Consider the following 25,929-nt stretch of genomic DNA (forward strand, 5'->3'; position numbering starts at 1 on the left):
CGAAAGGCTTCCCGTTCTGGTTTCCAGGCATTGGTCTTTTCTGCTGTGCTGGCTGCTGTGTGCTTGGTAGTGCACTGCTTCTGCTTTTGCTAAGGTGATTGTGTAGCTTATGACCTCATCAAACTCATCTCAACCCAGCATTTTATTGGTGATACTTTCCTCCCTGTCTATATGTGGGGAAGGAGGTGCTTGCTTGTCAGAGTGGGCTGTGTTAACCCAGGACAATATTTCTGTAACCTACCTGAATTGGGAGTTACCTGAGACCACCACAGTGTACATCCAAAACAAGAAATTTGATGTCCCCGCTGGCTGCCAGAACCTAGGAGTAGGCAGTGAAAACATATCACTGCCAACTTCCCTTTTAGAGAGAAGAGGAACAAAGGCATCTGTCTGAAAATAATAACACTTTATTTGATTTTATGTTGTTTGTTGTTTGGTGTTTTTTTTAGTTACATTATCATAAATGTTCTCTAGTCTCAGGAAATAAAGCCCTAGTTTGGAAAATAATGCACATACAAATCTCTTCTTGCAGGTACTTAGTATACAGAAATATACAAAGACTCCTCTGTGACTGTAATACATCATCAGAATGCCCCACACTCCACATTCTTACTCAGGTTCACTGCACCAGTAAGCATAAACTACAAAGGTAACAAGCAACCTGAAAAAGACATGGTTTATACAATATAACTATATATATAAGTGTGTGTATATATATATATATATATATATATCTACAACAGTGCAAATATATCACAGCGTGCAGGCAGCAATAGTCTCTAGAGAAGCATAATCAAATTGATTCCTAGTAATGCCAATGCATTACAGAAACAGGAGACAACAATGACTTACTGGATATAGGGAATATGCACACTTTAGCACGCTGCTTTAAAATGATACCTTGCATTGACTCTTGCTTTTTAAAAAAAAACCCCAGAAGAACATATGTTAAATAATTCACTAACAGATCCAAGGGCAGTATCTCACAATAAGGTCAACTGACTCAGGTAGGGTATTTCACAAATCATTACTGACACGGGTACCGATGCACTGCAGGACTTGGTATTCTTTTATCAAGTGTAATCTCTTTCTTACATTTCATTTACTTTCACCATAATTTAAGAGCATTTTTTCCTTTTTTTCTGTTTTTTTGGTTGTTTTTTGTTTGCTTTTTTATTTATCAACAAGTAATTCAGATTTGAAAAGGTTGGTGCATTAATCATTGAGGCCAGGAAAGCTGGGTTTGGGGTTTTTTTGGGGGGGTTGTTTGGGGTTTTTTGGGTTTGGTTTTGTTTTATCTTTTGGTAATAGAAAGGAGCTTGCAAAATTATTACCCTCAATGGGCTACTAAAATAAACCACAATGGGGTCAGAGAAAAGAAGATGTCACAGATACCACTGAAGTAAAATAAGTCAACCTTAAAAGCAAAGGCTTCCACAATGCCTTAAAATCTGCTTAAAAAGACGTTAGGTTTTTCTCTTCTTGAAAGAATAAAGCACACCTATAGATCCAGCACATTAAGTATTTGGTAGCTCAAAGAAGTCTGAAAGTTGTCCCTCTCCCTTCAAGTACCTCACACTGTTCCCAAGCATCTCGTTTTTACGCCCCACGTGAACAGCAACCACAAATAAGTAGCTGTAAGGACCCAAGCAAGTGGTAAGCGGGAACTGAGCTGTTTGGAGGCCCCCAGAAAGCAAATGGGCCAACAAAATCTTGATTTATCTCAAAGCAATGCAGAGATAAACACTGCAGAGAATGCAGGCTGGCAGGCTGAGGTTTGGGGATTTCTTGTGCCAAAGATGAGTATTTTGATTGGTCGTCCTTTGTTTTACTGTGCTGGCAACAGGTCTCCACAGAAACCTAAATCTCCTAAAGAAAGGTTCTGTAGATGGCAACTGCATGAGTTATGGTTCATTACAAGATTTTAAAGTAATAAAATCACCAAAGCTACATTTTTTGGCCTACAGTGCCATTATCCCTTCACAAATTCTATGTGAAATGTGAACAGAAACAGAAATGCACTAACACATGAGCAGAATTAACAGGAAACTTATTATGCTTGCAGGCTCAACCTGCAACTTTTGGACATGGAATATGCAGAATGTATCTGGAGTTATAAAAGTCACTCAGTGGGATACATTACAACAATTTCTTTATACATTATGAAAACAGTATTTAAGAACAGGCCAGTAGGAGTTGATCCCTGAAAATGCTACTGCCCCTGTTCACAAATAGCAGAGCTTATGATTAACCTCAGTGACACAGAGCACTTAATTTATGCACTCACTAGTGCTGTGTGGCAGTGTCACAGGCACAGCAACGATCAGCCTGTGACAAACTGATACAGAGGGCATGACACGGTGTCATTTTCTGCCTACTTCTAGTGCCCAAAAGCTTCTCAAATTATCACACTTTATAAATAGCTTCCATACAGAACTAAAGGAAAGAAATTCCTGAGCAATTGCACCCTATTGGGCTATTCTGGTAGAGAAATGGATACAGAGAAGAAGATTTTCTTGAAGGGAAAAAAAGACCAACGCATGGGACAGTACCTCTGCAGCTGCCACTGAGAAGCACTCTGCAGAAGTACAGGCCCATTACCTACCACAGTCAACCTGCTCTGGAGGAGCTTTAGACTAGCTGCTGCCAAAACCAACCTCAGTGCTTTCTAACACTTCTGCTTGTGGTAGGGATTTTTGCTGCTCTGTGTGAACGTTAAAGGGAACAACCATGCTAACACTCAGAGCTCAGGGTGAAGTTCAGACCTTTTCTAACTTACAGGAACGCTACAGAAACGAGGTGACTTCAAACATCACATCTACTTGTTAAGTGGGCTATGGCACCCACAACACATGACCAGTACTAAGATGTTTCCATTGTAGTAAGGCATTGCTTGAACTTCCAGCACCCTCCTCACACACATTTTCTGAGGAGCTCTGTTTGGAAACACCACGATTGCACCTTAAGCCTCTCCCCCTGTGCTTTATCATTTCTGAATATGATCCACACAGAGCAGAAGACAAAACAATAAAATAATATTCCAATAAAAGTTAACACTGAAAAAAACCAATTAATTAAAATCAATTAATTAATGTTAATAAATATGAGCAAGTCTTAATTAATGAAGATGCCTTCCTGCTTAGTTTGGAAGCCAAAATAAAAAGGTGTCATTCAAAAACAAAGCAGTCCTGGTCTGGCATTTCTGGCACAGAAAGAAAAAAAAATCTCCAAGTTCAATTTTCCTTACCAAAACCATGCAGAAAACAAAAGCAATTATGCAAAGCAACAGTACAGAGAAAAATAGACACTTAGCCTCATGTTTCCTTTTCATTCTCCTCTTCCCCTCAAAAGAAGTATTTTGCGTTTCAAGAAGATTAATTCAGGATCACTGCGAAGGTGTAATCTCCCAGGGGCTAATCCAAAGCACATGGGCTTTTCAGCAGAGTCTCCAAGTCTGTTTAGACAGCAGACATCTTAGACTTCCTGTGCAACACAGCCCTCATCCAGCAAAGTGCTTAAGCCTGGGCTTTATTTTGAAGACATTTGTTGTTCTTTGATTCACAAAAGGCAATGCAGATGTGAGAAGTTATTAAGATACTTACTCACTCTGTTGGAACAGGGCTTCAAAGGATGGCACTGGATTCAAAGCCATCCATCTAGTGTTGAGAAACTAGAAGAGGCAGGACCTCCTGTGTGAAGATGACTGGGGTGGTAGGGGTCAGTATGTACCACACTTCTTTCCAGAATTAAGTGTTTAATGAAACATTCCTTTCTGTTGACAATATTGCCTTTGACACAGAGGAGCAGATCAAAATGCCAGTCACCTGATATATCCTGCACTCAGACTCAAGTGTTCATTGTCTCCCACTTACATAACCAGCTCTCCCTGGTATGTGCACATATATTCCTCTCCTTTAATTAAAATAAAATATACATCTTGGGCTCCAAGTACTAAGAAGTGGTCAGAATTTCGGCACCAGATATTCTTCTGTTGCTCTCTTTGATCTATGAAAATGAAATGGTCTCAGTTCCTCATGCGAGTAGAATCTGCTTTCCAAGTCTTTTATTGAATTGTAAATAATAATGTTTTAAACTTTCAGCAACTTTCCAATTGTAAGCAAGTTTCCTCCAAGAAAACAAAAAACCCCAAAACAACAACAACAACAAAACAATCAAAGCACAAGTCTTAACTGATGCACAGAGTAACCAAAGCAACATTTCAAAACAAGTTGAAATAAAACAAGGAGGCCGACAGAACACTGGAGTCTTCCAGCAATCCCAACAGAAATCACACATTCAGTCTTCAACAGACCTTTAACAACCTTTAGCCTCCCATGCAACTGTTAGTCTAACTGTGACTGGTTTGAATGGTATTAATGGCATTGATTTCAACCAGTTTATGGCTATTTAAATATGGCTAAGTAAGTCGAGGACTTGAAGTCTTTAGAATCATGCTGGCCTCTATTCTTCTGCGTGAAACCTCCAGAGCTTCACATCGTGCTTCGCTTAACACTACAGCACACATGCTCAGTCCATTAACCCAGGAGAGCATTCTAGACCAGCCTGTTAGAATTTATTTTCACAAATATGGAGAAAAAGCCAAGCTGAGACTATGTTAAAAATCTTTGCAGTAAATGAAAACATAACTAGGATGGACTTTAAATGCTTCTCCCACAGCAGTGAGAGAAGAGGTATCGTTAGTTAATTTTAGAGCTAAGGAGGGAAAGAATGATTATCTCAGATATATGTAGCACTGAGCTTCAAGATAATTAATTTCTTTCTTTACTGGGATAGTACAGTCTGAAAGTGTTCCTTAGAATAGTAACTTTCAGCTAAGTGCTGCCAGCAGACAGATGGAAAAAAGCATATTATAAGAAAAAAAAAAAGACGAAAAGAAAGACAGAGTCACAAAAATGATTCCAGAGCATGGAAGACCAGACTTTTGGCTACCACAATACAACACAAAGTTACAATACAGGAAGACATGTTGCAGACTAAAGAGGTAAAATAAGAAAGTCTACAATACAAACAGAGGAACAAGCACAAATAACAAGACAGGATCCAAGGAACCCATACTGCTAAATTGGTCTGGATAGGAGAAGACAGCATTGTCATTGCGTAAGTTAAGAGTGTTGAAATGTCAGAAAAGTTACTTTCTTTTGTTCACTGCAATGGATGTTCAATGTAGTATTTGGTAAATGGTGTGAGAAAACACAAAACATGAACCCTGAAGGTATTTAATGACATAGATGTCACGCTCTTTCATGTCCACCCAGCCCAGTAGTGTGCAGCAAGTGTAACTTAACAGGCATAATTTGTCAGGCGTAGTCTTTTGCTTGCTTGCAAACAGCATTTGAACTTCCTGATAGATTCACAAATATTTTGAGTCTTGACACAGCCAAGGCACGTTGTGCCAAGGGATTTCAGATTGCAGTTTGTTTAAACACTGGTCACAGTTATGAGTAATATTTAGAGTAGCCAAAATTCTTAATTTCTGACATCTGACAGCCTTCTAGGTCCACACCCGCTTGTGATTATGCCTGGGAAAGCTGCAGAGCTGCATGAAAGCTTTTTTGTGTGGAAAAATTAGTAACAAAAGTATGCAAAGAGATTGTGTAAGGGTTTGTTGGGTTTTTTCCCCTTCTACAGTAAAGACTGACCTTGCTCTCATAGGTCAATCGTATTCTCAGGGAACATTCAGCTAACCTTTCTAAAACATGTGACTTAAGGTCTTCCAGAGCTTGGGCTTAATTCAAGTGTCCTGAGTTTAACAGAGACACATAGTCTAAGTCTGTGTTGGTAAATCAAGAGAGCCTGGGCATGAGCCTGGGAAACTGGGAAACAATTAATTGTCTTTGATGCTAAATTGCAGAGCTGTAGCTCAGCATAGCCAGAACTTTTCCAGACAATGCTTGAGCTATGTCTACATGTCAGTACAGCACAGGGACCTTTCCCATTTGCCTTAGTTGCCTGAGGACTGACAGAGCTGGCCCTAGCACTATTTAGCTCATTTGTATAGACAGAGCCATGGAGTCTTTGAAAAAGTGTGTGAATTGTGACTGCTGGTGGCTAGCAGCTGAGCAAGGTCTCTTCATGGGCTCTACAGCCATGAGCTGCTGAGCTCCTGAATGTTTTGCTGACATTTTGCTGCTTCCAATCTACGAGACATCACCATACTGAGAGGAATGGTGCATCTGTAGAATTTGCAGGTCTGACTCAGAGGTCTGTGGCATGAAGGTAAACACACAATAATGGCAGACAGTAGTGGAATTTGCAGAGAAGTTCACCAAGGTATCCAACATGTGTAAGGGGCTCCACAATTTCATTTTGAGTTGAAAAACAAAACACATGAAAATCAGTGACAAAATCCACATCAGCTTGGCTCAAGAATTTCCCATCAAGTTTACAAAGATGAGCTAGGCAGAACAAATGCATGCTTCCCTTAGATGGGTGTTTGGATTGATTATCTCTTAGTTTCCATGTCAACCAAATAGGCATTGGGATGAGAACAAAACTGCTTGGCATAACTAGACCTACAGTATCACAAGGTCATTTGTATATTTTGAGGACAGTTCTACACGTAGCATCTTGCACGTACCATGAAACCAATACTGCCACATCAGGCAGCTGCAAGTGCGCTGACACAATGTCCCAAGCTTGGAGCTACAGATAGCTCCTGAATTCCCATCAGCCTTTATGAACCACTCAGGTGCTAGGGATAGATTCTGCTTTCACAATTTAAGAAAAAAATGAGCCTTGGAGTGCTTTGATTTTTAAATTCACAGGAGGTAGATCAAAGAGATAATGAACAGAGTCAGTATTTTAAATACCACAAATATTGAGGATTTAAAAGACACTGCAGAATGTTTTTTTTCAATCATTCAGCAACAGCTTGAACTTGTCTAAGTGCCTGTGCTATCTATTGATGCATTCAAATACGGCCCAAAGGTTCAGTGCGGACTCAGGACCCGACTTTTCCTTGTACCATTACAGTTTTGAGATATGAGACCAGCTCAACAAGTACAGCACCAGAATTCCAAATTTAGACAGAAACAAAAATAATGACTTGAATCACTTTGCTTTAAAAAAGTATCCATATTAAAAAGATCTCTTTACCTTATTAAGTAATACATTTACAGGCTTTTGGCCAGAGAGGGTCATTCTGTGGAAAAGAATTGCAAAATAATACATAGAAAACTGCAAAGATGGAACTCTGAATTTAAAAAGATGAGAGAATCCTATTTTCTTTGCATTCCCACTTTCAATCTCATTGTCTTGCCAACTTTATGACATTATACTAGTCTGGCTACAAGGACTTGTATCCTGGCGAACTTATCATGAAAGTAGTTTTCATTAAGGAAAGTTCCTGCAGCCAGATGTTTTACTACAGTTATACTGCCTCAGTACTGATATTCTGTGGTGTAAAATTCCCTTCCATTTCTTCTTCCTAGTTAAAGCTAGAAAGTGTAATGAAAACATGACCCAACCCAACTGGACTGATTGGCTTAACACTATATGCCCACTACCCCACTGTGGTTCTCTATGGGCTAGGTCATAACAGCATCTAGCTGGGCACTGGAGACTGGCCTGCCACAGTGAGACAATGTCAAGTGCCCTCTATTGCATGTCTAAAGATCTTCCTACTGCATTGTTTTAGCTGTTTTTCCTTTACCTCTCTGCTCGGATTTTGTATCTGAGAACAAAATAGGCAATTAGGCGCAGAGAGAAGAAGAAAATTCCAAGAACAATGAAGTCCAGGTAAAGTTTGGCATTTTCTACATCCAGTTCTCTCAGGATGGCCTCTGATTTTTGAAAATGGCAAGTCTCATCTTTGTCACAATGCAGATCTTCTCGATCCAGTCCATAGATGGAGAGAATTACACCTTCAAACCCGTACCTGGAAAGGAGGAGGATAGAAAAGTCCCAATGATCTGTTTAGAAGTACTCCACCAACAACAGAATTCCTATGAGACCTTAGCTAAAACACCAAGGGGGTCACTATTATTCTGACAGGTTTCCTGGGGCAAGTTCTATCCCTGTTACGATCAAGCAAGTGTTCTGTCACTGGTATTTTAAATAAGATTGAACAAGGACTGAAGTTTTGCCTGTAACTGCTTCCAGAGAGTGACCAGTGCAATTCCTTCAAAGAAACAACGTTAAAAAGAAAAAGCTCACATTCCTGAATCCCTCTTTTAAAAGAGATAGTAGTTCAATGTTTTAAAAATGAGCAAGGGGGACACAGCTATGGTTTGAAGTAGAAATCAATCCTGTCAGTGCATCAGTTGAGAATGTCTCTTGTCTCTCCTTCCATGCACTACGGTTCCACTGACACTGCACAGTTCCCACATCTCCCCTGGCACTGGGCACACTCCAGCATTTGCCTTTGTCAGCAGACGGAGATGCACCGTCACAGATCCCATCCATATGACAGCTCTCTCCAGCTCCAGGAGTTCCCACACAGGCTAGATAATGGCATAAGCGCTTATCAAGAATTCTAGCTACTAATTCAAGGAGTTTGTCTCTTCATCTTTGAGAGGTCTCTCTGTAAGACCTCATTTGCCAAATCAGAGCATATTTTAGCTTGGGTTTTTTTTCAGTAATAGTACAGCTTGGCCAGAGTGGAGAAAAGGAGAATGGGAAAATTTACCTCATCTAATTTCAGCTATGTGCCGCGTTCTGCACATTGGCCACAGCAACCCCATGCAGTGCTACAGGCTGGGGTCAGAGTGGCTGGAGAGCAGCCAGGCAGAGAGGGACCTGGGAGTGCTGGTTGATGGTAGGCTGAACATGAGCCTGCATTGTGGCCAGGCAGCCAGGAGGGCCAATGGCATCCTGGCCTGCATCAGGAACAGTATGGCCAGCAGGAGCAGGGAGGGCATTCTGCCCCTGTACACTGCAGTGATTAGGCCACACCTCGAGTACTGTGTCCAGTTCTGGGCCCCTCAGTTTAGGAAGGAGGTTGACTTGCTGGAACGAGTCCAGAGAAGGGCAACAAACTTGGTGAGGGGTTTGGAACACAAGCCCTATGAGGAGAGACTGAGGGAGCTGGGGTTGCTTAGCCTGGAGAAGAGGAGACTCAGGGGTGACCTTATTGCTCTCTACAACTACATGAAGGGAGGTTGTAGACAGGCAGAGGTTGGTCTCTTCTCCCAGGCAGCCAGTACCAGAACAAGAGGACACAGTCTCAGGCTGTGCCAGGGGAGGTTTAGGCTGGACGTTAGGAAGAAGTTCTATACAGAGAGAGTGATTGCCCATTGGAATGGGCTGCCGGAGGAGGTGGTGGAGTCACCATCACTGGAGGTGTTCAGGAGGAGACTTGACAGGGTGCTTGGTTGCATGGATTAGTTGATTAGGTGGTGTTGGATGATAGGTTGGACATGATGATCTTGAAGGTCTCTTCCAACCTGGTCTGGTCTGGTCTGGTCTGGTCTGGTCTATTCTATCCTATCCTATCCTATCCTATCCTATCCTATCCTATCCTATCCTATCCTATCCTATCCTATCCTATCCTATCCTATTCTACTGTATCCCTCCATGCTACCCTCCAGAGGTTTCCTGATGGCAACCATCCCATCTCAGGATAGCTATCTCAGACAGTGAGAAAGACAAGCATAGCTAAGAAGGTTCTTTAAAACCTGTTTTAGATTAGAGATGACACAAACCCCACACTTCTTGTGGCAGTGCTACCCCAAGGCTTAAAATCAGGTTTTTATCCAACAAGTCTACCCAGGATACAGAAGTGATTTATAAACCCTTTTCTTCCATAAGGAGGCACACTGTCTCTATTATTTCAGAACTCCACTAATGCAAAGCTCAGGAAAATTTGCATGCTGTGCAATCCCACTGAATTCAAGGGGACTGACATAAATTTGTGGGCAATAATCTGTACTGCAAGTTCCTGTTTATTTCACACCATACACAACACAAAATGCAGTGAGCTAATGTGGTACCCATCCCAGGTGTGTTTATACTCTAAACAATGTGCTGTCAACATGGCCTCTTTGGCACCCAAGATAACCAACTGAATATGCAAAGGCAAACAAAACAGCATTTCCAGCAGTACCTGACATAGGAAATGTAGGACATCCACTGGAGGTATGTTGGGATGGTATCAAAGCTGACAAAAAACCCAGAGAAGAGAAGCACTGGGATGGCAGTAACTGGGCCCACAAAAGTGGCCACCTGGAAAGAGAAGGAACAAACAGCCTCTTGTCAGATGGCCAGAGCAAAATGAAAATTAACTTGCACTTTCATCTGATGTCCTCACTTCAGTGAGGAACCCAGCCTTTAGAAGGGTAGAGCTTTCTTATGGCAAATCCTCTGTTCCATGCCAAACCCAAATAAGCAATTCAGACTTACTCTTTAGGCACTGGGAAGTGATGTCATTTAAATCCTACTCACTAACATTGCCACAGTTCCAAACACTAGGAACCCCCTGATTTTTTTCCTCCATGGTTTCTTGTAAGGGGGAGGTTAGATGCTGATAGTGGAAGAAAAGGGGTTCCTCCGCTCTTCCTAAACCCTGCTACTGCTCGACACTATTGCTGTGCTGGGATTTGTCCTCTGAAGGACTTGAACCCATCAAGAATTTTATAGAGCCAAGATGGGGATTGTGATTCCCTTGCGTCAGTAGGCATGAGATTCCTCTTTCTAAATACTATCTTTCCTCACTCCCCACTGAGAACACATAGAGCTCCTTCCTCACTAACTCCACATGAACAGCAGCTGCAATCAGTCCTAAAACATGGTGTGGAGGATAAGGAACATCTCTAGCTATGAGATTTTGATGGGGAAGACAAATCTTACCCAGCTCTAGCCTGTCCTCTCTACATACTGCCAAGGGCAATACAGCTGTCTCTGAAGAGAGCAGAAGCACAGAGATTATACAATAGCACTATGCTACTCTCCACAGGGTGGTACAGAGAGGGAATCAAGTCTTCTACTGCAGGAATCTTGATAGCATAAATGCATATTAACATTAATATTACCTGTTATTAAAAATACCACAAAACAGTTCTGCTGTGGAATGTTCACCTCAGCACACCTCCTGTCAGGAAGTAGCATGAAGTTACACAGCCTCCAGTCTGACAGTCTGAACAGCTGCTTCTCTACCTCCCTCTGCAGAAGCTCAGTTTCTGAGCAAACCTTTTCCTACCTTCCCTGCTGCAATCTTTTTTTATGTGCATGGAAGATCCCTTTCCTAAGCTACTGATCCTCATGGTCTACCTCCACTTTGTACAGAAATGCATCAGTCCTGCGATTTCTAGGATCTGCTGCTCAGCCTGGGATGAATACCAAGCGACAATCCACTCAAGCAGGGGCAGAAGGAGCCCCATTCAGATGGGGAAGGAACTTCAGAGCCTCAGATTCAGTATATGCTGCTTAACTTTATGCTACTGGGAAGAATCAAGCAGCTGTATCAGACCAAGAAAATTCTTTGCCTGTCTTTGCCTCAAGAAGTGGCATGGGGACACAGCAGCAGTCACAGTAAACAGTCAGTTTTAGGAGACAGCAGGGTTCCTGTGAGACCACACACCACTATCAATACCTGGAGGGATGTAGAGGCTGCACCTATGAGAAGACCCAGTGACTGAGCCACCAGGGATGTCATGGTTCCCAAGGCTGCAAATAGGACAAACCGGAGTGCATCAGACGGCTGAGAAGTCATCCAGTACACAATGCTGCAGTAAGCCACAGGAAACATGATCTGAAAGGAGACACACATGGAGTTAGTCCATTAGAGCCATTGACTGTTGCTCTGAATAAAATCAAAGCATGGGGGGTTCCAGTTAATCCACAGCTTTCAGCCTTTCACAGAGATGAAGAGAATAAATGCATCTGCCATAGGCTGTGCTATCTGTCTTACTACTTCAGCAATAGAAAACAGATCCCACTCACTTACAGCCCTTTGCAATTCCCCTGCTGCAAAAAAAACTCAAAGATGGCTATCTGTTTTTTTAAAACACTAACTGGGTCAGGTTTCAGCTTTTGTGAAGTCCTGCTCTTTACTTTTAAGGTGCTTCTGATTTTGACCAGAAGCTTCAGCACACACATAGGAACAGATATTCCACTATTTGAACAGATAAAATACCAGTACTTGGCAAGTGGACTCCCCACAAACTTCAGTAGTTCTTATTTTATTGAAGAGTAGAGCACATACCTGAAAAGGAACATCAGCCATGGTTTTGGCGAGATAGTAGGCTTTCAGGCTGTACCAGTAGTTCAGATGCTCTCTAAGAAACACTCCCATCTCAAGAGGAACTACAGAGAACACAAATTAGCAAGTTATCAGTGCACAATAGTGTTGCACATACTGACTTTGTTTATCCATGTCTAATGCTCCACTGCTGCAGTCCTATATCTGGGCTGTGACTCTGAGGCCTCTGTCAGACCAGCAACGGTTTCAGCGAGTTGCAAAGAAATGTAAGAGCTCAACTCTAAGAGTTGCTCAGCGTTTAGGCTAGGTACCTCCCTTACAGAGGCTTTTCATTCAGAAAGTTCAGTCAAAACATAAAGAACCTGGTTATTCCTTTTGGTCCAACGGGGAATACAAAGTAACAGCACTCAGAAGAAGCATGGAACAGTCCATACTGCAGATGTTTGCTTCTGACAGCACATATCTGATCACCACTGATCTTATGCAGAAGTCATGACTTCAAAGTGCTAGAGAAGTTATTACATCACCACTAAGACCTACCACAAGCTCATGACACTGGCTCAATGGGAAATTCCAGTCCAGGATGGAAACAGTGAACTATCTGGGTTAAGAAACACTGGCAAAACTGCCACTGGACAAGTCTATCTCTGCCTCTACATGGCAGCTTAGTGAGTGCAAGATTCATCCCCACACCTGTCTCAGAAGTCTCCCCAGAGCACCTTTCTAGTGCTGTGTTTTGCAGTGCTGTAGCTGGTGTTTATAACACAGCAGTGTCTTGGCTGCTGCTAGGCCAAGCACCCAGGCTGTGCTTTTCCAACACTCCCCTAACCCAAGAGTACACTGAAGGGTGGGCAAGATCCTTGGAGGGGACACAGCCAGGCCAGCTGACCCATATAATGTCAGCTCAGATATACAAGTGAAGTGAAAGAAGGAAGTGTGGGGACATTCATTGATGACATCTGTCCTCCAGCGCAACCACTACACGTATTGAAGCCCTGCTTCCTGGGCACTGGCCAAACATCATCTGCTGATGGGAAGTAGGGAATAACATCTTTGTTTGCTCTTGCTTCCACACACAGCCTTTGCTTTGGCTTTTCATTTTATTCAATTGTTTCTGTCTTGACTCACAGGCCTTTGGTTGTATTTTCCCTCAATGGGAGTGATAGAGTGGCTTTGGTGGGCATCTGGCTGCCAGCCAGGGCCAAGCCACCACACAACACCCTCCCAGTTTACTGCAATCTCCTTATCCATTGATGCAACATTATGACTGGTACTCACATGTAAGGACAGTTGGCATGAGAGCAGCAAACATAAGGAACAACATGGAAAAAAAGAGGAACCCAGAGTTGCTGAGGACTTTCTTAGCTTCATTGCCAATGCCTAAGTAGAGCAAGCCGATGAGCAGCCCAACGCCGATGTGTGAGGTGATGCGCAAGTGCGTCAGGACCTACAAGCAAAGAAAGAGTTGTCCTTCTGATTCAAAAACAACGGCAATGTGACTGAAGTTAGATATTCAGATTGCAGAGAAGCAGCATTTTTGTCCAGAAGAACTTAGAAATGTTCATGTCCTACTGGCAAACGGGGCTTCAGCTAAGGAAAACTGCTTGTAATGAGCTTCCCAGTGTCAGTCAGCAGTTGTTACAGTACAGAACATTTCTTCCTGCAAACACAGGCAGAAACTGCAAATGCTGCAACCTCAAATCTTACTGACAGTGTCACGGAGCCACTGGCCCTCATTTACCAGGAGGAGACTTTCCTTCTCACTAGAAGATAAAATTCCCAGAGAAGAGAGGCAGAAAAGTTATTTCAGGCTTGTAAAGACCAAACTAATTTAATCAGGCATAAATTACCCTTCTGTGCCTTCTCTGCAACACAGCATTACTGCAAAAGGTATGGAAGAACAAAAGAAATAGTAACATTAGAACAACTGCAAGCCTTTACAGCTGAGCAGGAAGAAACAGCTTATGTTCTTCAGCCTATGCATCACAAAATAAGTTAGTTTCCCCTAGGCAAATATGGTAAGACCATCTGATCCATGGCTAGCACTCACACACCTCTGGGAAAGGCTCTCTAACTGTACTAGAGACATTCGGACTGCCCAGCTGTGCAACATGGAGAATGTGAAGCTGTATGTACATTTTAGATTACAAAAGCCCTCCCACATGAACATGTCAATTTATTTTTGACCAAATACTTGGTACTAGACCAGATGTGAAAACTATTCCAGATTCCAAGAAGGCAAAATTCAACAACTTAATTCACCCTTGAGTGACAAATGCTCTACAATGTGTAAGAGCAAGGGAGAAGAAGTCATGGCAAAGAAATGTTCTGGCAAAACAACAAATGGAAATGAGTTGAAGTTTCATAACCACTACAATTGCACGGTTCTGCCATATCTTCCCAACCACAGAAGTGGGGAAAAGAGCTGATTGCTTTTAATATGGCACTCAGCATAGTTTGTTCCCCTTTCAGAAGGAACTCTGTGATTATCTGGCAGCAGAGGCCTGGACACAATGGTCCAGTAGGTTTTCTCCAGGCATGTAGCTCTGTGTAGACATGTCTACATTGGAAATCCTAAAGAGATAACTGCCTGAGTTCAGGGAAAAGCAGCATAGCTGCAGCATCTGAGGCTCAGCTTACTCTGTCACAAGGATAACTCATGCTGAGCTCCACATAGAAACACAGAATGCACTAGGTTGGAAGTGACCTCTAAAGGTCATTTACTCCAACACCTCTGCAATAAACAAGGCATCCCCAACTAGATCAGGTTGTTCAGAGCCCCATCAAGCTTGACCTTGGATGGTCACATCTCCAGGGACCTCTATCACAACCCTGGGCAATGTGTTTCAGGGTTCCACCACCCTCACAGTAAAGAGATTCTTTCTAATGTCCAATCTACACCTACTCTTCTCTCATTTAAAACCATTGCCCCTCGCCCTATCACTACAGGCCTTTGTAAATAGTCTCTCCTCAGCTTTCTTGAGGTACTGGAAGGCTGCTATAGGGTCTCCCCAAAGCCTTCTGTTCTCCATGGTGAACAGCCCCAGCTCTCTCAGCCTGTGGTTTAACTGCTTTTGGTTTCCAAACTACCTCATTTGAGTCCACCATGAGCTCACTAGTATAGATATATTGCCTGTCTTTCCCCTTTTCTAAGGACAGTTGTATCATGAATATATATTTATGTAAAACACAGACAATATTCCAACATGCAGAAAAAGCAGCAAACAAACTCTCCTTGGATTTTTGCAATTGCAGATTTACCACAGAGAAAAGCACTTGGCCAACCACTACCAATTATTTTGCAGGTGGGTGGGATCCTTGGACAGATGTGCATGCAAAGTCTGGCTCAGGAAGCTCATCTCCTTAACTCGTGCTTGTTAATGAAGGGTAAATCCTATCTAGAGGACATTTCAAAACATCAGAGAATTCAAGTAGTCTTCTCTCTTAAATTCACAAACAACTAGAGATAAGAACTTTCCTGAGTATAAAAAAAACCCCCAGTGTCATTGCATTTTGTTAATGCAAACTATGCACCCAAGAAATGTAATGGGATTTTGAAGGGGTTGTCTATTTTTTAAGCAAAAAGGTCAAAGATAGAGTTTTCCCCTTGGGAGTGGAGAAGTTTAATTTGATACTTAATTCATCTTGAGATTAAATGCATGAAAACAGGAATGTTCCCTTTTCAGAGAAGCAAAAAATTTTAGTTACCTGTATTCTGTTTCAAAAATAAAGACTTTAAATGTTAACCTTGCATCACAGAGAAATTATTCTCTCTGCAACCCTCGATTATCTGGCAAAATGAATTCTGTGGCATATCAGTACAACTTCTCTCTTTTTAGTAGCATATATAACCGTAGAAGGGGCCTTCCAGCACAGAGGGGATTAAAGCTTTAGATTTTTAGGCCAGCTCCTTCTGAGTGCCTCTGAAGAAAACTGTTGTTCACCATGAAGACAAATACATTTAACTGCAACACTGAAAGATCAGTCTCCTTTGAAATTCTGTCATGACCTCCATGCACGGGCTGCTGGAGAGGACTTTGAAGGGGTATTACACTACCTCATAACCAACTGAATAGATCTTTTGCCTACAGAAGTTATTATACGGGCAGTCTTACCGAATCTCTCATGATGGTGAGAAAAGTTCTTTTGAAGAGGATACAGAACTGGGTTAGGCAGCTGGCAGAGAAGCTGTGGCAGCCTTCTGTGGAGGAAGAATCCTGCGAAAACACATAAAAGAATAAACTTCTTTCTTTGCTGTATCTTGCTTAGTTTTCATTTACAAAACCCCATTCTCATCAGCTGAATGTGCCCAGAAACCTCCTCCATTGACTGAGGATTTAAATTCCCTTCCTCCCTCTCCTCAAGCCATGCATACTAGTTGTGATGTACAAAATACCTCTTCAGAAGGCCGGTGCCAGAGGAAGGGATTCAACTCATTCTCACCACCAACATCTCTCTTGTAGTCAGTGTCACATATCCTCTCCCGTACTGCCCTTACCAGACGGCCATTCTGGTCTCCATATTCGCCAGATGCTACTTCCATTACTACAAAAACCAGAAGGTAAGTTAGTGGTCTACACTACTGACTAGTCACAAGCCTTATTATTAGACTCTCTGGATTCTGTAGCATTGACAGACACAAGAATTTTGTCTAGAGCAGGCTCTGAAATGCCACATGGAAATGCATGTGTATACACACATAATTGAATGCATCGTCCTCTAAATCTTCAGAGAGTTCTCTTAATCCTGGAAGTTAAACAGACCATCTTAATGAAATGGCAGGGAGTATGGACAGCCATGGTAATAAAAAAAATTACAAGAGTCTACTTCTATGGTCTCACTTCTTTGGAGTTAGCAACCAACAATGAAAAGATTTTATTAGAATAAACCTTTATTAGAATAAACCAAACCAGGTTGGAAGAGACCTTCAAGATCATCGTGTCCAACCCATCAACCAATCCAACCCACCCAAACAGCTAACCCATGGCACCAAGCACCCCATCAAGTCTCCTCCTGAACACCTTCAATGACGGCGACTCCACCACCTCCCCAGGCAACCCATTCCATAGCGCAATCACTCTTTCTGCGTAGAACTTCTTCCTAACATCCAACCTGAACCTCCCCTGGCGCAGCCTCAGACTGTGTCCTCTTGTTCTGGTACTGGCTGCCTGGGAGAAGAGACCATCATCCGCCTGTCTACAACCTCCCTTCAGGTAGTTGTAGAGAGTGATAAGGTCACCCCTGAGTCTCCTCTTCTCCAGGCTAAGCAACCCCAGCTCCCTCAGCCTCTCCTCATAGGGCTTGTGTTCCAAACCCCTCACCAACTTTGTTGCTCTTCTCTGGACTCGTTCCAGCAAGTCAACCTCCTTCCTAAACTGAGGGGCCCAGAACTGGACACAGGACTCGAGGTGTGGCCTAACCAGTGCAGTGTACAGGGGCAGAATGACCTCCCTGCTCCTGCTGGCCACACTGTTCCTGATGCAGGCCAGGATGCCATTGGCCCTCTTGGCTGCCTGGGCACACTGCAGGCTCATGTTCAGCCTACCATCGACCAGTACCCCCAGGTCCCTCTCTGCCTGGCTGCTCTCCAGCCACTCTGACCCCAGCCTGTAGCACTGCATGGGGTTGTTGTGGCCAATGTGCAGAACCCGGCACTTGGATGTGTTTTCAATGCTGTTAGCAGATGATACCTTAGTGGTATTGCTCAAGACCAAAAAAAATGAATACTGAAGCTCTTCAAAGAGCCACTAAGATTCCTTACTATGAAACACTGAAGAATACCTTGAATTTCTTGGACCTGAACTTCCACTGGAGAGAAATAGTCACTAAACTTTACCACTAGATGGCATTCAAATTACTCAGAAGAAGAATTTTTATTTTGAGTTCTGGTACATGCATGTAGACATGCACATATTATGTATGCATGAACAGAAGTGTGAAACACTACATGGCCACCATTAACCTGAAGGTGCGAATCAAATACACAATAAATAAACTATGCAAGTTGTCCTTACCAAAATCTGCTGGATTGTGATAGGTTGGGCAATTCAAACCCAAGTCTCTCAAGTAAGGGACTAAGTTTAGTACCTTCCCACGGTAAATGCATTGACCTTGACTTAAAACATAGAGCTGGAAAACAAGGCAAGGGAAAGAAAAATCAATATAATAATAATAGTAATAATAATAATAATAGCCACATTAAAAAATGGTTAAATAGCATCAAAATATTTGAAGCTGCTATCTGTATGGCAGCCATACATGAACCTAATGATCTCTTCTTATCCCTTTGGGACAAACATTTTGGAAAGATTTGTAACAACTGGGAAAGACCTTTGCATGGAATTACAACTAATGGAAAACTAAATGCATGAAGTTTGAATTCTGCAAACATTCCCTCCAGGACTCAAAGTACATTAAAAGAGAAACAGACTAACTCCATTTTCCTTGCTGAAAATAGGCAAGAAAGTGTAGAGCCAAGCCATCCAGTGTCCACATGTTATGTATATTTTGGGCTGGGAGATGCCACTGGTGAATGCAGAAATGGAAGGAGAGGTGTAACAGCACAGTAATGATTAGCAGTTTGGTTAGTCTTACTTATAGCTACACTACTGACTTCAAATACATCTCCTTGCCTGGCAGTCTGCAAGAGCTTGTTCACCTATGGTGTAGCAGTAGGTTTTCTCTTAGCTCTCACAGGTTTAATTCAAACCTCCTAATGAGATTAAAGTAAATTTAAATCTAACCTGAACATGCATTCTGCTGTTAGGTTGGTGAAAAGATCTTCAACTGACAATTCCTTTCAATTATTATTTTATTTCACATGAATATAATCTGAATTTAAACCCATAGAGCCAGGATAAGAACGTGTACTAGCAACACTGCCGACACTGGGGGGAAAGTGCATTTTGCTCTTATTTATTTATTTATTTGGTTGGTTTGGAACCATAAACTAGAATTATTCCTGGTTTTACTTAAAAGAACGTAGTCTTGAAAATATAACCTACCTATATCACAGATGAAAAGAAAGAGCTTGAGAATAATACCTGATCAAACAACTCGAACAGTTTAGCGCTGGGCTGGTGAATCGTGCAGATGATGGACCTGCCACCCTGGGCTAAAGCCTTCATCAGGGAGACAACCTGAAAACACGATGCACTATCCAAGCCACTAAATAAAAAGGAAACAGTCTGTTATCTACAGGCTCATAGGCATCCCTCAAAACTAGCACAAGTATTTGCTACTTTTGTCATTCACTATGATCCTTTTATAAAGCTGAGGAGTTTCATTTCATCACATGTCAACCTTATACTTGCATTTCTCCATCAGTCTTTTAATTAAGTTGGAAGCATGCCTGAGAATGAAAAACAGAGTATTCTCAAAGCTCCCTTAAGGGACTTCTACATTTTAGGACTGCAGACTTAAATCCTCCCAACTTTAATAAACAGATCCATATTCATAGCTCTCTCAGCCTCCCCTCCTAGACTGATCACAGAATTTGATTCTAAATATGCTCCATTCATTATTAAAAGTCACATTTTAAAATGCTAATATTGAAGCTAACTTTGCTTGGAAAAAAAAACAAAAGCAAAACAAACCTCACACCACAATGTGGAAATATATTCCTCTTCCTTCCTGATCACTTTGCTTCTCCCTTAAAAATCATTTACAATCCCATGGTCTGGCAGTTACATCAGTGACCCAAGTACCCAAATAAATTATCTCTTTTGGCCTTATTCAGTACTTGGAGGCAACACAAAATGAGCCTATCCCAAGGATTTAATGGTGAATAACCCATCTGCAGCACTCTTCTACTATCTAAAGCAATATGTGTCTATCTTTCTTTTTTGACCTTGAAGTACCTGGTTGGCTCATCAAAAAACATCACAGGGGGATTGTTCACCAGCTCCAAAGCAATGGCAAGACGCTTTCTCTGGCCTCCAGAAAGACTCCCAGTCCTTGTATTGGCACAGGTCAGCAAACCTAGGGCTGTCAATATTTCCTTTACCTAGAAGGAAACACAGTAATGCATCATTTAATTTTTTAGCACAAAAGAAAAACCTCTTTACTGATTGTCAGAGAATGTAAAATAGCTCATGACTGTTTCACCATCCACACATCAATGTCTTTCTATATAGTGAAAAGAATAGAATAGAATAGAATAGAATAGAATAGAATAGAATAGAATAGAATAGAATAGAATAGAATAGACCAGGTTGGAAGAGACCTTCAAGATCACCGTGTCCAACCCATCAACCAATCCAACACCACCTAAACAACTAACCCATGGCACCAAGTACCCCATCAAGTCTCCTCCTGAACACCTCCAATGATGGTGATTCCACCACCTCCCCAGGCAGCCCATTCCAATGGGCAATCACTCTCTCTGTATAGAACTTCTTCCCAACATCCAACCTAAACCTCCCCTGGCGCAGCCTGAGACTGTGTCCTCTTGTTCTGGTACTGGCTGCCTGGGAGAAGAGACCTGACACACTGAATTTAGGAAGTAGAACCTCAAGCAATGCTCAGCTGATAGAAGGAAATGTTTTAGCCCTTGTAGGCCACAGACCTTGGGAACAAACTGCAGCTATGTAGAGAGAAAAAAGCCTTTAGCTGATTACCAACGGCCACTGTGACTCAGGAAGCCACCTGGAAATAAGAGCTGGTAAACATTGCAAGAGAGTCTTTTGTCTCCTCTCTGAACTTAGATAAGAGATGCTTGATCGTTTCCCTTTTGTCTAACAACTGCCCGGGCAATGTGTGCTCCCTGGCATTTTCTCAGCAGCCAGTCATGAGTCTGTAACTGTCAGACAGACACATCTAATTACCAATCACTAGTTGTTATTGATTATGTTAGCCTATATAAAGGAAAGACTTTGTACAATAAAGTAGACACTTTGCTTGCACCAAGCTTTGTCTCCATCTCTCAATCACGGTAGAGACCAACATCCACCTGCCTACAACCTCCCTTAAGGTAGTTGTAGAGAGCAATAAGGTCACCCCTGAGTCTCCTCTTCTCCAGGCTAAGCAGCCCCAGCTCCCTCAGTCTCTCCTCATAGGGCTTGTGTTCCAAGCCCCTCACCAACTTTGTTGCCCTTCTCTGGGCAAGTCAACCTCCTTCCTAAACTGAGGGGCCCAGAACTGGACACAGAACTAAAGGTGTGGCCTAACCAGTGCAGTGTACAGGGGCAGAATGACCTCCCTGCTCCTGCTGGCCACACTGCTCTTGATGCAGGCCAGGATGCCATTGGCCCTCCTGGCTGCCTGGGCACACTGCAGGCTCATGTTCAGCCTACCATCAACCAGTACCCCCAGGTCCCTCTCTGCCTGGCCACTCTCCAGCCAGACTGACCCCAGCCTGTAGCACTGCATGGGGTTGTTGTGGCCAATGTGCAGAACCCGGTACTTGGATGTGTTCAATCTCATGCCCTTGGACTCTGTCCATCTCTCCAGCCTGTCGAGGTCCCTCTGCAGAGCCTCTCTACCCTCCAGCAGATCAACTCCTGCCCCCAGCTTGGTGTCGTCAGCAAATTTATTGATGATGGACTCAATGTCCTCATCCAGATCATCAATGAAGATCATCAATAAAGCACTGATCCTTGGGGCACACCACTAGTGACTGGCTGCCAGCTGGATGTGGCACCATTCACCACCACTCTCTGGGCTCAGCCTCCAGCCAGTTCCTAACCCATCGCAGTGTGCTCCCATCCAAGCCAGGGGCTGACAGCTTGGCCAGCAGTTTGCTGTGGGGGACAGTGTCAAAGGCCTTGCTGAGGTCCAGGTAGATTAGATCCACAGACATCCCCACATCCACCAGGCAGTCACCTGATCATAGAAGGAGATCAGGTTGGTCAGGCAGGACCTGCCCTTCCTAAATCCATGCTGGCTGGGCCTGATCCCTTGGCCATCCTCTAAGTGCTGTGTGATTGCACTCAGGATGACCTGTTCCATGATCTTGCCTGGCATTGAGGTCAGGCTGACAGGCCTGTAATTCCCTGGCTCATCCAACCAGCCCTGCTTGTGGATGGGCACCACGTTGGCCAGCTTCCAGTCCTCTGGGACCTCTCCAGTGAGCCAGGACTGCTGAAAAATGATGGAGAGTGGCTTGGCCAGCTCATCTGCCAGCTCTCTCAGCACCCTAGGATGGATCCCATCTGCTCCCATGGACTTGTGGGGATCCAAGCAGCTCAGAAGATCTCCAACTACCCCCTCCTCCTGGAACAGAGGGAAACTATGCAGCTCCCTGGCTCCTTCTGCCAGCTCTGGAGGCCAGCTGTCTGGAAGACATTCTGTCCTGCTAGTAAAAATTGAGGCAAAGAAGGTGTTAAGTATCTCTGCCTTTTCCTCATCCCTTGTCACAACGTCCCCCTCAGTGTCCACCAAGGAGTGGAGGTTGTCCTTGCCCTTCCTCTTGCTATTAATGTATTTATAGAAGGACTTTTTGTTGTCCTTCACAGCAGAGGCCAGGCTAAGCTCCAAATGTGCTTTTGCCTCCCTAATTTTCTTCCTACATGACCTAGCAACATCCTTAAATATTCCATGGGTTGCCTCACCTTTCTTCCAAAGATGATACACCCTCTTTTTTTCCCTTAGTTCCATTAAAAGTTCATTACCCATCCAGGCTGGCCGTCTGCCCCAGCGGCTCATCTTCCGGCACATTGGCACAGCCTGTCCCTGCGCCTTCAACAGTTCTTCCTTGAAGCAGGTCCAGCTCTCCTGGACCCCTTTGTTTTTAAGGGCTTTATCCCAAGGAACCCTCTGAGTTAGTTCCTTGAGTCGCCTGAAGTCCGCCCTCCGGCAGTCCAGAGTGGAGGTCTTCTTGCTGCCCCTCTTAGCTTGACCAAATAATGAGAATTCAATTATCTCGTGGTCACTGGACCCCAAACACCCTCCAACCACCACATCACCCACCAGCCCTTCTCTAGTGGTGAAGAGGAGGTCATGGCCCCCAAACACCCTCCGACCACCACATCCCCACCAGCCCTTCCCTGTTGGTGAAGAGGAGGTCATGGCCCCTAAACACCCTCCGACCACCACATCCCCACCAGCCCTTCCCTGTTGGTGAAGAGGAGGTCAAGCATAGCCTTACCCCTGGTAGGCTCTCACAGCACCTGGGATAAGAAGCTGTCCTCCATGCACTCTAAGAACCTCCTGGACTGCCTCCTCTGTGCTGTGTTGAGATCCCAGCAGATGTCAGGCAGGTTGAAGTCGCCCATGAGAACAAGGTCAGGCGATGTTGAGACAGCCCTAAGCTGCCTATAGAATGCTTCATCAACATCTTCCTCCTGGTTGGGTGGTCTATAACAGACTCCAAACAGGATGTCTGCCCTGCTGGTCTTCCCTCTAATTCTCACCCACAAGCACTCAACCTGATGGTCCCTGATCTCCAGCTCAATGGCATCTAGTGCCTCCCTGATGTACAGGGCCACCCCTCCACCCCTTCTTCTTTGCCTGTCTCTCCTGAAGAGCCTGTAGCCATCAATTGCAGTGCTCCAGTCATGTGAGTCGTCCCACCACGTCTCTGTGATGGCAACTACATCATATCTTTCCTGCTGCAGCAAGGCTTCCAGCTCCTCTTGTTTGTTACCCATGCTTTGTGCATTAGTGTACATGCACTTCAGCTGAGCTGCTGGTTTCACCTCTGGCTCTACCTTATCACCCCCAGGCTCCTGCCTGAGGGGACTGGTTTCAGCCCCTTCCCCCTTTGAAACTAGTTTAAAGCCTTGTCAATGAGACCTGCCAATTCCCTTCCTAGAATCTTTTTCCCTTTGGGGGACAGGCCATTCTCGTATACTGTGACCTTTCCCCTCCTCTGGGACAGATGTGCTCCATCTGTTGCCAACTGAGCTGCTGCAGTAGAAAGTTTTTCAAGATCGAAAAACCCAAAATTCTTTTGGCTGCACCAAGCCTCTAAGCCACGCGTTGACTCTAGCTGCTGACCTGTTCCTTATGGTATTCCCTCCTGCAACTAAGGGTATTGATGAAAAAAATATTTATTACATTCAGTGGGGCTTAACAGTCCATGATTTACTATTTTGACCCAAAGTTGACTTATTTGTCTTACACGATCTGTCTCAGTAAGGAAGCCTTGACTGTGAGCGTGGAGTGAAAATCAGCTCTTCTATAACACTCCCTGGATATGGCACCAATATTTAAGAGTTTTACAGTTACTACACTGTGAAACCAAAAAGCTTCTTTCAACAGAATGTCTAGGCCGTCTTGACAAGGAACTGGTGAATTGTAACAAAAATCAGTGCTTTTTACAGAGCAATGACCTGCTCTTATCTCATCTGTTCCTCACAGTCCACTCTTCAAAGAGTGGACACTGATTTCAGATGTTTTTATTCTCCTCAGAGTCAGTTCAGTTGTCACACCTACTCTGAAATGTTCAGGATTTCCTCAAGGCACAGCCTCAGGAGGGCACAGCTTGTCCCAGGGTCTTCACAACAGAAGGAGAACAATCCCAAACTGAATTTTCTGTTTCAGTGATTATAGATCTGGCCTGGTAGCCATGAGGAAAAAAGCTCTTTGGCATCAGTACAAACAGGGACATAAAAATGGGTGAATCCAAGCTATGTTGCTCCTACCATAAAAAAGATCCACCTCTTAAAAGGCAGAAATGAAGTCCAGACACAGTAAAAATTGGTTAACACAACCTGCTCTCACAAGACCCCCAACCAAGACAGGAGGAAAAAGGGACCCACGAGGTAGAGATGTTAGTTAAGGACAATTCACTACTCCATTGCAGCAATATCAGATTGCACAAAACAAAGCAGGAAATTCTGGTGTACACAGCAGCAGGGGAACCAACAAAACATGAACTGCTGCAACTAAAACCCAAACCAAACCAAACCCAAATCTAACCAAAAACAAAAAAAAAGCAGAAGAAAGAGGCACACCCCTGCCCAGAATCCAGGGAGTGGGGGAGGAGAAACCACAACAAATCTGGAACAGGAAGCTTTACAAGCTCTAGAATATACTTCAAGTCCCATAAGCCCCAGACAACACCCTTCTTGCCATGCAGAGAGTATGATGTTAGCATGGTGTAGAATATAGTACCCAGCTTGCACTGTGCCACTGCATGGGGTGGGTATCCCTATCCTCCATCTCTCATCATTTGTAGTGGGGCCAGTCAACTTAAACCAGTACAATTGGTTAGACCAATCAGTGACTGAATCTTCACTTACCTTGATTTTGGTTTCCCTATCTCAGTGAAAGGGAATAAAAAAGGAACAAAACCCACTAACCCTCCTCCTCAGAGCGAAGAGCACAACTACCTGGACAGACGGGCAGAGTCCAAGGGCAGGAGATTGAACACATCCAAGTACCGGGTTTTACACATTGGCCACAGCAACCCCATGCAGTGCTACAGGCTGGGGTCAGAGTGGCTGGAGAGCAGCCAGCCAGAGAGGGACCTGAGGGTACTGGTTGATGGTAGGCTGAACATGAGCCTGCAGTGTGCCCAGGCAGCCAAGAGGGCCAATGGCATCCTGGCCTGCACCAGGAACAGTGTGGCCAGCAGGAGCAGGGAGGTCATTCTGCCCCTGTACACTGCACTGGTTAGGTCGCACCTCGAGCACTGTGTCCAGTTCTGGGCCCCTCAGTTTAGGAAGGATGTTGACTTGCTGGAATGAGTCCAGAGAAGGGCCACAAAGTTGGTGAGGGTTTGGAACACAAGCCCTATGAGGAGAGGCTGAGGGAGCTGGGGTTGCTTAGCCTGGAGAAGAGGAGACTCAGGGGTGACCTTATTGCTCTCTACAACTACCTGAAGGGAG

General features: G+C 43.8%; 1 protein-coding gene across 1 annotated transcript in view; it reads right to left on the minus strand.

The window, feature by feature from the left end:
* Window positions 1-396: 396 nt before the first annotated feature.
* The window catches only part of ABCG1 (ATP binding cassette subfamily G member 1), a 76,198-nt gene continuing 50,665 nt past the window's right edge, over window positions 397-25,929 (minus strand). Inside the window, exons 6-15 of the mRNA XM_068155215.1 lie at window positions 20,017-20,162; window positions 19,201-19,324; window positions 18,172-18,286; window positions 16,554-16,702; window positions 16,273-16,374; window positions 13,436-13,604; window positions 12,161-12,261; window positions 11,549-11,707; window positions 10,064-10,182; window positions 397-7,897 (exon numbers count right to left, since the gene is read on the minus strand). Of these exons, the coding sequence (XP_068011316.1) occupies window positions 7,669-7,897; window positions 10,064-10,182; window positions 11,549-11,707; window positions 12,161-12,261; window positions 13,436-13,604; window positions 16,273-16,374; window positions 16,554-16,702; window positions 18,172-18,286; window positions 19,201-19,324; window positions 20,017-20,162 (1,413 nt within the window). The 3' untranslated portion in view covers window positions 397-7,668. The remainder of the gene's footprint in view (window positions 7,898-10,063; window positions 10,183-11,548; window positions 11,708-12,160; window positions 12,262-13,435; window positions 13,605-16,272; window positions 16,375-16,553; window positions 16,703-18,171; window positions 18,287-19,200; window positions 19,325-20,016; window positions 20,163-25,929) is intronic.

The sequence above is a fragment of the Melanerpes formicivorus genome, unplaced genomic scaffold, assembly GCF_026170545.1.
Source record: "Melanerpes formicivorus ecotype bairdi unplaced genomic scaffold, bMelFor1.0.p_v2 SCAF_30, whole genome shotgun sequence".
Lineage (NCBI taxonomy): Eukaryota > Metazoa > Chordata > Aves > Piciformes > Picidae > Melanerpes > Melanerpes formicivorus.